The 15,197-nt window shown below is 36.1% G+C and overlaps 1 protein-coding gene across 5 annotated transcripts in view; it reads left to right on the forward strand.

Moving 5' to 3' along the window:
* The window catches only part of NBEA (neurobeachin), a 478,282-nt gene that overhangs the window by 440,675 nt on the left and 22,410 nt on the right, over positions 1-15,197 (forward strand). For 4 of the 5 annotated variants that reach the window (XM_027899474.1, XM_027899469.1, XM_027899472.1 and 1 more), the window contains 2 exons: positions 10,827-10,916; positions 12,405-12,597. In XM_027899474.1, the coding sequence (XP_027755275.1) occupies positions 10,827-10,916; positions 12,405-12,597 (283 nt within the window). The remainder of the gene's footprint in view (positions 1-10,826; positions 10,917-12,404; positions 12,598-15,197) is intronic. The other variant, XM_027899470.1, reaches the window with a different exon arrangement.

Genomic DNA, 15,197 nt, shown 5'->3' on the forward strand with positions numbered 1-15,197 from the left:
ATGATTATCCGAATCCCTGTCAACTACTGGCCAAATTGCCACAGGGTATAAAAGTCGCTAATAGAGCACCTTTGTCTCATATTTTGGTTGAACTTCCTTATGAGCATGGTGCGTTATTTTCTATGCTGCTTTACCAAAAAGATCTCAGAGACAAAGAGCATCCTAGTGATGAGAGGATAGAGGAGACTGGTTTAGGAACAGGAGTTCAAGAGTTGGATGGAAAATAACAGTCAAACCAAACGTGTAGCAGAAAGGCAGGAATATGGAGAGTTCATGCTAGTTGAGATGGGGATATTGCTATGTTTGATTCCATATTAACTAGCAGTTACAGGGTCAAATTGCTCAGTATGTTTAAACAAAAGTTTAGACAAAACAGCAGATATTTTCAAAGTTCTATATGCTACAATTTGACTGGAGACATAAGATAAATTGTAGAAGCCTCATTAAATGGATTATCTCAAACTAGAATGAGCAAACACTGTGAAAATCAATTGTTAGGAAGAATATAAATTGTGGGCAGATAGAAAAATTGTGATGTTTTCATCTGAATTTTTTATTCTGTGTGTTCTGTTATGATGATAGCTGTAAACATAGTATGAACAGAACTGCTTTTTCAGTAACTCCATTAATCTGTGCTTCTTATGACTACGTTAAGTTCCATTGTAAGTAATTGCAATTGTTTTGTTTTAATTAATTATTATCTTTACCAATTTTTAAGTTTTTTAAAAATTAATGGTTAATGTAGAAATTTTTTTTAATTGATACATTATGAATGGAATTTTTTCCAGACAGCCAGCTCTTTGGTGCTCTTGTTTAAGACCCCTCGTCTGAGTTGTTTGTTGTTTGCTGTCTTAATTAGGGTGAAGTCCATGGGTTTAAAATTTGTGATCAAATTTTCAGAGGTTCAGTGAAAACTCCTGCTGATATTACTGTTGCATTTTTATGAATCAGATGCCTATGCCTAAAGGACTCTGTGCTCCTAAAAATGACATTTAAAACATATGCAGTGCCTTAAACAAAACCAAAGACAAGGGGAGGTAATAAATAGTATTAAACCTGATGAGGTCCCCAACAAATTCTCCCTTCTATCAGCACAGAGTAAAATTTCACAAATCCGTAAGAGGCAGTGCACTATTCAGATGACATCAGCATCCCTGAAAACCATGGAAAGTAGCCCAATGCTGCTTTCTTGTCTTCACTCCCAATTACTTCCCAAGGACTTAACAAGTGAAGGGTACTTTAGTTTTTCCTTTTCTTCTGGCAGCAACATGGGAACCAGCAAAACCAGGCTCTTTCTGCTTTCTGTGACCTTTCATTGCTAGAAGTCTCAAGCCATTTAGTTGCCCAGCTTGAAAGATTGGGGCCTTCAGAAATATTCAATGCCAAAGTTTCCTCCAAAATACCACTCTTTTTTTCTCTTGGTGCATTGGACTATTGGAGCTGTGAGTGGAGGTCAGTCTGACTGCTTCTGCTTGCCAGACCAGGCTGTAGAATAAGGACAGAGGTGCTCAGTTTCCCTGTTTTGTCCAGACTGGAGTTTGCTCTGTGTCTCTTTCCCCAGGAGATCTTCATGAACAGTAGGAGTTTCTTTCTTCTGCCTCAGTGGAGAGGAAAATAACAAGAGATTTTTAACAAGTACCTTCTCTGTTTTGTAGCATTTTTACTCCTGCACAGCATCTGGAGCTTTATTCGTTTTTACTAGTAAGAAAACCAAAAGTAGTATCAATTTTTACCCAGAATAAAGCCCTGCGTGTGCTGTAGTGTTTAACTGGACCGGTCAGGGTGAGCAGCTTCTCTGTTTGGTGAAAAGAAATAATAATGAGGTATGAACAAGGGGAAATGGAATTGCATGGGAAGATGGATACTTACACAATTCCTGTCTCTTGAGGGAGAGAGTATGAGAGATCAGATGAACAACAAAGAGAGGAAAAGAACAAAAAAGACATTTGGATCTTTTGTTGCAGAGGAGGAGGAAGGGAAAGGGTTAGAAAGGCAGTCATTGGGAGCATTATAGAAGTGAAAGAGTTGCCACAGGAACAGATAGCTCTTGGTATGGGTGTTAATGCAGAGAAATTATGTTTACAGTCTTCCCAAAGCTTTAAGAGATTTTTTAGTGTTGACCTTTGTGACTTACTTTTTAATTAGTGAATTCACTGAAATATTGTATAATATGATCTAGTTAAGCATTTCTAAATAAAACAAAACCCCCTTTATTTTATATATTTTTGATTTGTAAAATTCATCAGGTTTCTAAATGCAGATGATAGTGTATTGAAAAATACTACTGGCAATTTTTAGCCTGGCACAACTGGAACTTCAGGCTCTCTGGCTGTCATACACTGCTTTTCACATGTGGAAACAATTGTAGTATCCCAGACAGAAGCAGTGTTTTTGTTTTTTTTTTAAATGCCTGTAAATTTTAGTGACTGCCAACTAAGGGATGCTAATGACTGTTTTAATACGTATTTTGTTTTGGGTTTTGCTTTCTCTTTTGCAGACCTTAACAATCTGTAGTGGTTCCAGTCAGAAGACAATCTGCATTTAAAAATTCAGAAAATTTTTTATTTTTTAGGCAAGAAAATGTAATGTATTTATCTGTGCTTTAGAAAAGCCTTGAAATAATTTTTGATTTTAGAGGTAATGCACTTGGAATCCTAGTAACCTTTTGAGAAAATAGTATTTGTTTCATGAGTTTGCTCTGTTTCAAAAGAAAAAAAATCTATCCCAAAGATCTAAAACTTAAATTAGGTTTCATCATAGTTGGATTTCATATGCAAAAGAAGAAAATAAATTAGTTAAAGGGTGACATAAGGCAGAGGAAAGGAAACACTTGGCTTAAAAGCAAAAACTCTTGAGTGAGAATGACAAGAAGTTAGAGATATGCATAATATTAGACTGTAAGGGTAAATTTTTTAAAAATAAAAAAGACATATAGGTGCAGGCAAGAATAGCTTCAAGAGGAGTTTTGGTAATAACAAGAACTTGAATTTCTTGAATCTTGAAACTGGTGACAGAAGCTCAAGAAAGGAACAGTTTGACCAGAACAGATGATGTTCTGAGTGAGATATTACTATGGCCTTAGAATGAAGATTTTCTCTTTAGTAACAGGATTTATAAAACAGGAGTCACATCAGGGAAATGGAGCTGGTTTGGCTTGGTTTGCAAATACAAGATACATCTGCAATTCTGTATGCTGTAAGGCTTTGATTACCATCATGTAAAGGAGTAATACAAAGGGGAAGTATCGACAGGGAAATTCTGTGTTACAGGTGTACATTTTAGTAATTTGCGTTGCAGAATCAAGATGTTGAAGAGAAGTTTGTTCCATAGACCTAAACACCACATGGGAAAGATCATCTTGATAGGCCTCACCCAACAAATTACACAGAGCTTTTGTCCATGTAGCCTTTTGAATCTGACCATAAGGGTTGGTGTGTGAATAATGAAGTGTGAATACGGAAGTCTTTCCTTACATAGGTAGAGTTTAGGTGATGAGAAGTTATTTCAGGCATTTATTTATAATCCCAAAACAACAACAAAAATTCTTGTTTTAAAAGAAATGGGAGAATGTCTTTGGAAAAGATGAAATCCTTGTTTCTGAGATTGCGCATTATGCAACAATAGGGAAATTATTTAAGGGCAATTACAAGTTATCTAAAACTAAAAAATCCTGATTGCCCAGATTTCAAAACCTTGGCTACTTATGTCATTAAGCTACATATTTGATGAATTATTGCTTCATGCTATTACATGCCTCACAAAGGCAATTTAGCAGTAAAATATTTTCTAATGTTTGTACTCAGTAACTTAAAGATCAAAGAAAGCAACATTTTCTTTTATAAACTTAATGCAGATTTGGGAGTACGATGACAGAGCAATGATTTCATTTGGCATGACATCAGTGAACACAAGAGTTTCAGTAAATGTTACCAATCTGTATGGTACAGGAATAATTACAAACATGAACATAAGAAATACAATAGTTCAACTGAAGAAGTAATGGCACGAAACTGGAAAAAGTAATATGTTTTTTATATGAAGGGTGACATCATTACTTTCTAAAGCTACCTGAGGAGGGGAAGTGGAGAGGGAGATGCTGATCTCTTCTCCCTGTATTCAGGGACACATAGAAATGGTTCAAAGCTGTGCCAGGTGAAGTTTATACTTAATATTAGGAAGCTTTTCTTTACTGAGTGGGTGGTAAAACACTGCAACAGTGTTTCTGAGGCATTTGGACAATGCCCTCAACAACATGCTTTATATTTTGGTCAGCCCTGAAGTGGTCAGGCAGCTGGACTAAATGATTGTTATAGGTCCATTCCAACTGATATAGTCCAGTCTAGTCTAGACTATAAAAAGGAGGAAAAAAATTTTTAAATGTATTTTTAAACAAGATTTTAAATAAATATATGACTTTCTTCAGTTCTGGGCTGTGTTTAGAGTTTTGCAGAGCATGGACTCTAAAAGCAAGGGATGCTCCTTGTATATAGGTAAACAGCAGGGAAGAAAAGGCAGTGAAATTGTCATGGTCTGACAGCAAGACCCATGCAGGGGAATGTCTGCTAGAGAGGACCCATGGGAATCTTGCTCATGAAAGTATTCCTGAAAGAGTAAGGAACACTCTCAACTAAAACTGCCCTGCCTGGAGGAAATCTGTCTTTGTGGTATTTTTGTTTCACCTTCTCTGTTTCCATTTGTGAGATGTATTGAATTTATTTTCCATTTGGAGTCCATTAACCAAATACTTGCTTAAGCTGGCAGAGTGTTTAAAATACTTTTTATCATGAGTGGCATATTGGACTACCAGTAGTAAGGATGAGAGAGCTGTAAAGGTGAAAGAGGGGAGAACAAGGTATCACAATTAGTAGCTTCATGAGGTAAATGTGAAAGTTAAGAGGCAGCACTCCCTGAGACAAACAAGATCACTGATGTGACTCATGCTTTTAAAAAGAATGGGAGACCTTACCTTTCACATTCTCATTCCTTTCATAGTACTCTTTCCTTTCACAGGGGACTGAGGAAGAAGTTCAGGGTTGGACATCTCTGGGAGGAAGCTGAAGGTCAGCTCTGAGCTGTTGATGTTCTACTAGGGAGGCGTTTAATTGCGCACTGGATCCAGTGAGATACCTTCTGAGAGGGGAAGGAACTTAAGGATGCCCCTTTCTCCATTGCTAAATTAATAAAGTAGTGACCTGTGGAGAAAATCCATTTCAATGCCCTTTTAGTGGATCTTTCAGTCCCTAGCATATTCTGATTAAATAACCAACTGTATTGAAGCCTCCAGAATAGTTGTCATTACTTTTATTTAAGCTACAGCACTTCTTTCCTCCAAACATACAGTAATAAAATGGAATTCAATATTCTTAATCTAACTTATCAAAAATCTTGAAGATACTAATGCTCTTAACATCTGTAGATGCAAAGAAAAAAGCAGTATCTCACACCACTTGTACAAACAAAAACATTTCAAGTTGTTTGTGTTACCCACTAAAGGGCTGTCAATCATGTGTGCTCTGAAGAAGGCAGTATTGAGGGCTGTTGAGCGTGCTGGGTGAATGTGCAGGAGAACACATAAAGGATTCCTGTGTTTACTTAGATGAAAAAATTAAATAAACTTATAGGAGAGGCAGAGTTGGATGACTATTGCTGTGGTGCATATTTCTCAAATTCCTACAGATTTTCACTCTTCACTGGACTCAGTCCCTATTCACAGGGGAAAGAGGATTATAGAAAAACTTGAATGTGGTAACAAAGAATAAAACACACCAGGATTATGGGAATTAGCAATAAAAAACCCGAATATGTAAAAAATGTGCAATAAAAGCAAAGAGAAACTCAGATAATAAATATTTTAGGAAGTCTTCCTGGCTATGGTAGTAGTTAGTGAAGATGAATAAAACAAGGGCACTTCATATAAGAATAAAATTAGTCTTACTATTGGCAGTGCAGTTTGTTTTTTAGGAATTTCTTCCCTTCATGACTCATAGTGAAAAGTGCTCATGCTTTAATGTTTCTTGTGGTAGATAATCACCAGGCATCTCTCTCAGCAAAGGCGATTTTGCAAATGAGATGGACTGTTAGTCTTTTCCTTGGTGTTTTTACCTGCATTTCTAAAGAATAAGTTTAGAGGAAAAGTGTGTTAAAAATGAACTGCTTCGTGGCTTACCCTTTTTGCAGAGGTATGTCAGATAGCAGACAAAACCTTAGTTGCTGCGATGTTTCAGCTGAGTCATTTCTAGGATTTACATTTAGATTAGGACTGTGCTTCTGAAATTTATGTACCAACCATCTGTATTTGCCATGCTTTCATTCAAACAGCAGAGTAGTTTCTGAGTGTGTGAACTGGCTCCCAAGCCACAGAAGCCATGTGTGCCAGGGGTGTAGCTGGCAGAGTTCAGTCACTGTTGGGGTCTGCAGACCTCTCTGGAGCCAGCCTGGTGGGAAAACCAGGGCATGGTCTCAGCATGGCTTCCTCAAGAGAAACATGACTTCCTCTTCTCCATGGTATACAGTGATAGGACACATGGGAATGGTTCAAAGCTGCATATGAGGAAGGATAGACTAGACATTAGAAATCATATCTTTACCAAGAGAGTGATCAAACACTGGATCATACTTCCTAGAGAGGTGGTTGATGCCCCAAGCCTACCAGTGTTTAGGAGGCTTTTGGACAATGCCATTAAGAACATGCTTTAATTTTTGGTCAGCAGTTAGGCTTTGGTCTGGGTGATTGTTGTAGGTCCCTTCCAAATGGATGTCCAATTCTATCCTAAGACTAACTCTTTTGCTCTGCAGCTCTGCTCCTTACTGGTGGAGACATTTCCTATGACCACTAAAAATAATTCTTACAGATAAAGAAACAGAGTGCTTGAAATATTTAGTAACATATTTGTATTTATTTCAACCAAAATTAAGAAATAAACCCCAAATACTTCAGTAGATTGTATAATGAGGAAAGCACATGTATTAAACTCTTCATTCAGTGGGAAACTGACAAGGCCTCATCCTCCAGGCTGCAGAAGAACATCCAAGTGTCCTTGTGAATGTCCAGTTTGCCTTTAGGAATTAAAATTGGAATCCAGTAATTTATTTTCTTCGAGCAAAATACATTGAAGATATTGATCATTGTATCTAAGATTAGTATTATTCATAAGATTTGATTATTTGATATATTGATTTCTTGATCAAAATGTATGTAAATGTATAATAGAAATCCCTTTACATTGTTGTTAAATCTTATTGTTGTTTTAAGTACTATGAAGTTGTGTTTTGTTTCAGGGGGGTGTTTTTCAAGTTGTGTTTTTCAAATTAGGGGGTGTGATATCAGTTAATTTTAAACTTTGAATTACCAGCAAGTTGGCAGATTTTTTCTTTCCTCATTCTGATCTATTATTACCAAATAATATGCTAAGAGCTATTTTATCTTTCTGAATACATGATCATATCATAAATGATACTTCCTGAAGTATCTGAAGTACAAATCTCATTTTATGTGTATTAAAAACAGTAGGGAATCTCAAATCAGTTCACTAAATAGCTTTTCTGCAACACTTCATTGAGAAAGAGAAAACTAATATAATTGCCATTTTGCTGTTTTGAAAGTGTTAAATTTGGCAGACATTGAATTGCAAGCTTATATTCTTTCTTCTCAAAGGACATTTGAAGGTAAAATGAGAATAAACTTTATTGTATTAAAATTTGAATTAGAGTGACTAGAATGTGTATCTCAGGGAGTGGTGTAGCCTTTTGCACACAATATTCAAGATGTGATGGGAGAAAAGGAATTGATTAATAAGAATTAAATGTTTAATACCATTAAATAATCTAAAGTTTGGTGATTTACAGCGCAAGAAAAACTGTGGTGTACACTTAGCAGTTTTCAGTTTAATTTCAGATACAGTGTTCTCTTGTAAACAAATCAATGTATTACATTATTATTCACAGATCTTTTCTGTACCTGCTTTTCATTTTGTGTCAAGTTATCTGATAGGAGGCAGCATTAGGAATACCCTTGGGCCAGTCACTTTATCTCTATGTGCTTGTGTTTATCTTCTGTGTTAAGTTTTGACAAGGTTTTTCTGTCCTTTGTAAGTATTGTGAGCTCCAGAGAGGAATACCAGTTGTAGCTGCGCACAGCAGTGGTGTTGTGCAGACTATAGTCTCAGTGAAATAGCTGAATGTTATGGGTATATTTTAAGAAACATTGTTCAGTTTCTTTAATGCTTCTAAGAGGTGTCAGTTTTACAAATGCCATTTTAGAATGAAAAGGATAACACTGCTATCCAGGGGGTGAAGAAGAGGTGGTTATCTTGTAAGTGCAAGCCAGTAAAAATATTCAATATCCCCTGAATATCAAGGTCTTGATTCTGCATTGTTTCTGCTTGCAGAAGGACTTGACATTAACTTAAATGTTTTAAAATTATGGAAACGTAGAGTATGTGAGTGCAGCACATGTTCAGCTGTAAAATGACAGTTGCTTTTGACAGTTATATTTTAAGTGTCCATTCCTCATAATGTGAAAGAATCATGCAAGCTTGTTATTGTATTCTACTTCTTTCTTCTCCTCTATTACTACCGTAAATCTACATGAACTGAGAGGGAAAGCCAGAAAAGTTTATTTGCAGCAGAATTTACAGCCAAACAATCAGAATTTTCCAAGACTGGACAACATGAAAGTAAACGTATAAATTGGAACTGGACTGCACGGAAAAGGAATTTAATAATTCATTTCAGTGCTTCTGCAAGAGAACATAAGTATCACTTGAGGGATTGCTATAAAGGGTGAGAGAGGGGAATCTGGGGTTTTTTTCAGTATTGTTGCCAAATACAATTCACACTCTTATTTCAACACAAAATTCTTTCAAAAATTAAAATTTAATTAGCTTTGATAATTATTTAGGAAAAAAAATGGAGGTTATTTTTCTGAAAATATCATTGACAGATATATGTGGAAGTATATATCGCACGATGCCTGAAATTGTTAATATTAGTATTTGTGATTTTGAAAAAGAAATTCGCAAAGAAGTATAATTCCTTTCCCTTCTCCTCACCAGGTAAATCAGTTCTAGAGTACTGAATGTAATAGAAAATTCAACCATTATATGACTTTATTATTCCTGTATAAAAAATGTCTGCATGAGTAAAGGCATCTACACTGTGCATAAAGAGATACTATTTGTATGGTACACATAGGTAGCTGCTGTATGGACACGTACACACATATACGCGTATGCCCACACAAGCGCATTGTTTTTGTATAAAATTTATCTATGGTTTTAAATTAATTCATCATTAAATGATGTTAGTAAAACCTGAGATGCTCACCAGATCCTAAGAAACACTCTGCCTTGGAGGCTGCAAGTTCGCCCTGAATTAGTCAACAAACAAGAAATCACCTGTACCCAGATAATTACAGCATCAAATGTGCTAGGGCTACAATCCACTGAAAGTCCTTCAGCCGCTTGACTGGACATTGCAATAAGTTTCTTTCTCAGCAACGTTTGTTTGTGGTATTCCATTATATACCTGTCAATCTAGGGCATTAAGAGTAGTGGACATCAGTGACCTGTTAGGAAATCTCTCTGTAACATCTGTTCCTATGTCTATGCTGTGAAGCGGAGGGAAGCACAGATTGGCGTATAGAAATGACAAAATATGTACATTAAAAGGATTCTTCTGTATCATGAAGTATTTATTGTGCTTCTTACCAATTTATGTCTGAAAGAAATAACATAATTTACCAAGATAGTAATGTTTTTGGTGGTTTTTCATGTTACTTTTGTGTAGCCAATGAAAAATTCATGAAGCTCACGAGAAAAATATTAAGGGTCAGTAGTTCATGGTACAGTATATAAAGGTACATAATGCACAGTGCATTTTAAAATCTGCCAGCTTAGTTTTCTATAAATGCTTTATTCTCAATTTTACAAGGTCAAATAAAATAGTACTTGTCTAAGTATTCTTTACAGTATTGATTCTACAAGTAGCAGTCTTTTACCGAAGTTTTTAAGAATATGTCTTAAATATAGTTTTGTTTGAATAAATTGTTTGAGTAACTGAAGCATTTCAGTATGTGAGCAATATTCTACCTACGGAACTAGTCAAGATTTATTCTGAAAGTAGAATTAAGTCTTAAAGATTGTGTTGAAATAGCTCAGTTTTTCATTTCAAACCTGTGAAGCCTGAAAACCCATGAAAAATGCAATAAAATTAAGGATGAAACAAACATTCGGTGAATGTATGCAAATTGGAAAGATTTCTATGTTAGTCTTAATGTACCTGACAAGATTTGTATCTGGCATTTTTTTGTTTTCATCTACTAAGGTTGTTGAAATAGTATTTTATTTTATTTTTTTTATACATAAATTTTCTTTCTCAGTTTTCTTTTCTTTTCCCCCATTTAAGATTCCAGAGGCTTATTTTATTAGAGATCCTCATACTTTCCTCCTTACAAAGGACTTTATTAAGGTATATATGTTGTTTTTAATGAAAAACAAAACAAAACAAAACAAAACAAAAACAAAAACAAAACAGCTCTCTCAAGACCTGAAGTGCATGTCCTCACTGGTTAACATTCTCACATATAACCCCAGTTACTGGAAATGAGAATGGTTAGTTGGTTAACTGAAGCATGCTGAAAGGAGAAGCAAAGCTTGTCTACAAAATACTAACACTTGGATGAGTCTGCAGCCTGGGAGGAGAGCACCGGGTGAATTTTCTGGACTTTTTTCATGGCTGACTTGGGATATGCCTGCATTGTCACACAGTGTGTTGACCTCTCTCCTTGATGCATATTGCTCATGACAGTCCCTCTCCCTTGCCCGCAGGCCATGGAGGCGCAGATACAGAACTTTGGACAGACGCCATCGCAGTTGCTCATTGAGCCCCATCCACCTCGGAGCTCTGCCATGCACCTGGTGAGACTGGGAATGCATTCACTTTGAACCTAGGATCCCTTGTAGGTCATAAAGTACTCATTAAAGCAACACTTTTGATGCCATCCATTGCCCATGCAGCCATACTTACTTCTGGTAGCAACAGCTCAGAGCGTTCATAGCATGGTGGAGGTGTGACTAGCTTCAGCTTCCTATAGTCCTGCCTTTTCCTTTCTAATATTGTATAAGAAGGCCCTATCTTAAAGCATATATACTTGATAAATACATATTTGGATTCTTATTTCTGCAAGTGGTGGGAATGACTGCAGACTTTCCTTAGAGTGAGCATATTGTTTTGTTTTAAAGGATGCATTGTTAGGGGCTGATTTATGAACAATGTCTGCTTGACAAAAATAAAGTATTGGAGTTCAAATAAATCATTCTGGAGTCCTCCCACTCATTCCCCCAGGAGAGTGCAATGTATATTTTAAATTTCAATTTGAACTCCAAAATTCATTCCCATCACATTCTTCTCTGTGCTTCTTGCAAAGAATTGTTTCAAATAGCCAGACTGAACAAGACAGATCTCTGTGCCCCTTAGTGCCTTAATAAAATGCTTAGAGCTAGATATTTCTTTTAAGCTTTGTAAATCAACACTAATACATGCAGTAGTTTCAGTCATTTTATCTATCTCCAAAAAATTACTCTATCTAATTGTACACTACAAAAGTAGGAGTTGATCTGGAAGTGTGGTGTTATTTTAAGTAATGTGTACAAGTCAAACATACATAATATTTATTTTATATTCTTAAGATATGAATAATATATATTTAATAGTAATTCAAAGTGATAAGCAGAAAGGAATATTTGACTTCTAGAACTAGTCCTTTTTGTTATAACATTGGTTAAAAAAAAATTCATAAAAACTGGTACTCAATAACTATCATTGTCCATGTACAAATAATTGTGTCATTTGTACAATAATGGAAATTTGTACAATAACCTTATTAGGTTACAGACTCCCCAGTAAGCATATGCTTTACATAGAATTAAACTGTCTATGTTTGGAAGTGCTGTATTTCATATAAGGAATTCATTAAGAAAAATTAAATACCTGTGAGTTTTTGAGTCCCTCTTAAAATTTCTTTTTTTAACTTCTGTAGTTTAGAGAATTAATATTTATTATGTAATAATTGATTAACTCATTAACAGTTATCTCTCTCTTATGAATATTAATTACTTAATAATTTTACATTTTACTGTATACTAATTAATGCTAGTGATCATTTTGTGCCATGTAATGATAACCCTTACTGTACCTATTCTCTACTTACCCTCGTGTAATGTTCCAACAATAGCTTCTGATCTTGCTCTCCTGCATCAGTAGAGTAGATGTGCAGGTAGTGTTGTTTTCCCTGTATGTGCACATGCTTGCCTGCTCTTTTTTAACCTCATTTTCCCTCGGACCTCCTCACTAATTGTGTTATCCCTTCTGTTTTCTTCTGCTCTCTTCTCCTTTCTACTCAACAGTGTTTCCTTCCACAGAGCCCCCTCATGTTTAAAGATCAGATGCAGCAGGATGTCATCATGGTGCTGAAGTTCCCCTCAAATTCCCCTGTCACACACGTGGCAGCCAACACACTGCCCCACCTGACCATTCCTGCCGTGGTGACCGTCACTTGCAGCAGGCTGTTTGCAGTTAATCGGTGGCACAACACAGTAGGTAGGTCTTTACAGGCACGTTTCATTCAAATTTGAAGACACCTTAATAATTCAGCTTTAATTTTTAGTTCAGTTTAGCTCACTCACCTGCCTGTGCGCAAAAATTTACTGTTTCTTCTGGTTTGTGTCAAATAATCAAAGCTTCTGTTTTCTCTGGTGTCATTCCTAGAAACACTTTCCCTAACAGCAGCATATCACCATGGCAGCCAATCGATTTGTGGTTACTTCAGGATCAGCCTTTGATACAGTGCTTTTCAGGAGAGTGCCGCTGTTCTTGACACAGCCAATATTAATATGCCCCAGGTTTCAGGGATCGTACATCCCTGTCTGCTGCTTGAGAGAGATTTCACGTCTGTTCAGGAACCTGTAATAAGCCATCCCCTGGGTCACTGTTAGATTTTCTGTGACCCTAAGCAAGCCTAAGCAGCCAGATGCTGAACTGTTCTGAAGTTTCCTCATTCCGTCCCAAAAGGTCATTGAAAAATTCACTTCCAAACCCTCTTCCCACCTCTCCATATTGCCACTAGGACTGTCCATGTCAGCTGGACATGTAGGTGCTGAGACTGTTCCAGGCATTGCTAAATAGGTGGTCGGGCCATGAGGTTCTGTCTCATGAGTCAAAAACAGATTTAATTTTTAAGGTAACCTCCTGCTATGATTGCCCTTATGCTGCAATATCTGGACACTTTTGAGAGCTTCTCCCCACCTAAGAAAAAGAAGAAGGTACCTGGTATTTGAGAGTGTAACTCAATATCTGGCTCAGGAGCTTTGTAGAGACCGAGCAAAAAAAGAAAATTCCTCCACTCTGTATGCACAGGAGAAGACCCTGGACAGAAATAGGTCATACTAGTGAGAGATTTGTGATATTTAAGTTAGATGTCTACCTCCAGTATAGGGATCCTAGATTTCACTGACTTAACTGTAAACCTCTCCTAGGTGAATAATTCAAGTCAGGTATCCCATCTCTTGCGCACAAAGCTGGGCAAAGTTGTTACATGCAATAATTAGAGGAATGAAAAGGAGTTCCCTTACAAGCATGCTGTGGAGGAACTATTAGAGCAAGTAAAGTCAGTATCATTCTGAATTCTTGAATAGCAATAAAAACTTTATTATCACTTTTATTCACAAACATCTGAATAATGTTGGCATGACTTAAATTCTGCATGTATTCAGAAAGTACCTATTCTCTGTTTACAAACAAACTCTTTATGATGGTTTAGGAAATATAACAGGAACAGGACAGGATATCTGATTGCCTTTCACAAATCCATACATTCATGATACTCATCAGGTGCAACTGTGTTATATGTGAAAAATGGTTTTACCATTTCTTTAAAGCAAAAGGGAAAGTTTAGAGAAGAAAAAACCCAAATAAAACATTTTTTAAAAATATTTTATTACTGTGTCCTCAGTGGAAGACCCAAATGTCAGAAATGATTCTGAGGTGCAAAAACTGTGCCATGATATTTTAATGCTCTTTTGACTAATATTAATTGGTTAACTCCTAATTATTTGCACTCAATTTTTCAGGGATACTGTCCCTGAAAAGTCCAAGTACTCTGTACACCATTCATGTCTCCTCTGTTTGAGGAAGCTTATTTAGTACTGGAGTAGCCCTTTCTCATCCAGACTGTCAAGTGAGGGGAAGCCAAAATTCCTACCCATACCTTACTGTGAAGGAGTCAAGGTCATTAATAATTGCATACGCTAGAGTACAAGGGTTTCCTTAACAACTTGCATTTGAAGTCATTTAGTTTAGCTGAAGTCATATTGGTCTTTATGGTACATGTGACTGTAAGATTTCAGGTTTTCATCTACACTTTTGTAAAACATAAGTCATTGCAAACATGCAGAATTCATGGCATGAACCAACCATAAATTAAGTTTCATACCATTTGTAAACCTCTGGTTTAAATTGCAAAGAAAATAATACTTTATATCATAACATAAAGAGACAGAAAAATTACACTATTTAGAGAATCAAAACTTATTGTAATTTTTCTTTACTTTTACATCATGCTGGCAATGTCTTTTATTTTACAAGAGGCTTATTCAGGACAGAGTATCTATTCCCTACTATTACCTTAATATTACTTTAATAACTCACAACTCTAGTGTAAAGGATAGGATTATTACAGAAAAGTATACACAGACCACTCATTGTAGAATTATATACACCTTTCAAGTTTATAAACAGCAGGAGGCATTTACATAGTCATCTCATAATAGAAGTGAATTAATTTAGGTTATTACCAGTAAAGATCTGTCCCAAACTATTTTAGTTTTGAAAGAAGAGACGGAAAGTAGTGAAGGAGTAGTTCTCAGAGCAGTGTTTCAGAAGATGGCAGGGCTAGCTATAGACCAAGTTTTCTTTTACCTGCTCCAGTTGACTGTTGTAGTAGTAGAAAATGGAGTTTATTCTCCATAAATCTGTATCTCCTATTATGGAGGATATTCTTGTGCAACATGGCAGTTCATGACAAAAACTGTGTTTTCACTTATATGTTAGGGAAGGTGCTCAGAAGAGCTAAAGCAATGCTATCTTTGCATGAGAGCAGATAACACTAAATATGCAGACACTGATGCATGTTTGAACATCTG

Source organism: Empidonax traillii, unplaced genomic scaffold, assembly GCF_003031625.1.
Source record: "Empidonax traillii isolate 1590-97213 ecotype Southwest subspecies unplaced genomic scaffold, ASM303162v1 scaffold670:size792703, whole genome shotgun sequence".
NCBI lineage: Eukaryota > Metazoa > Chordata > Aves > Passeriformes > Tyrannidae > Empidonax > Empidonax traillii.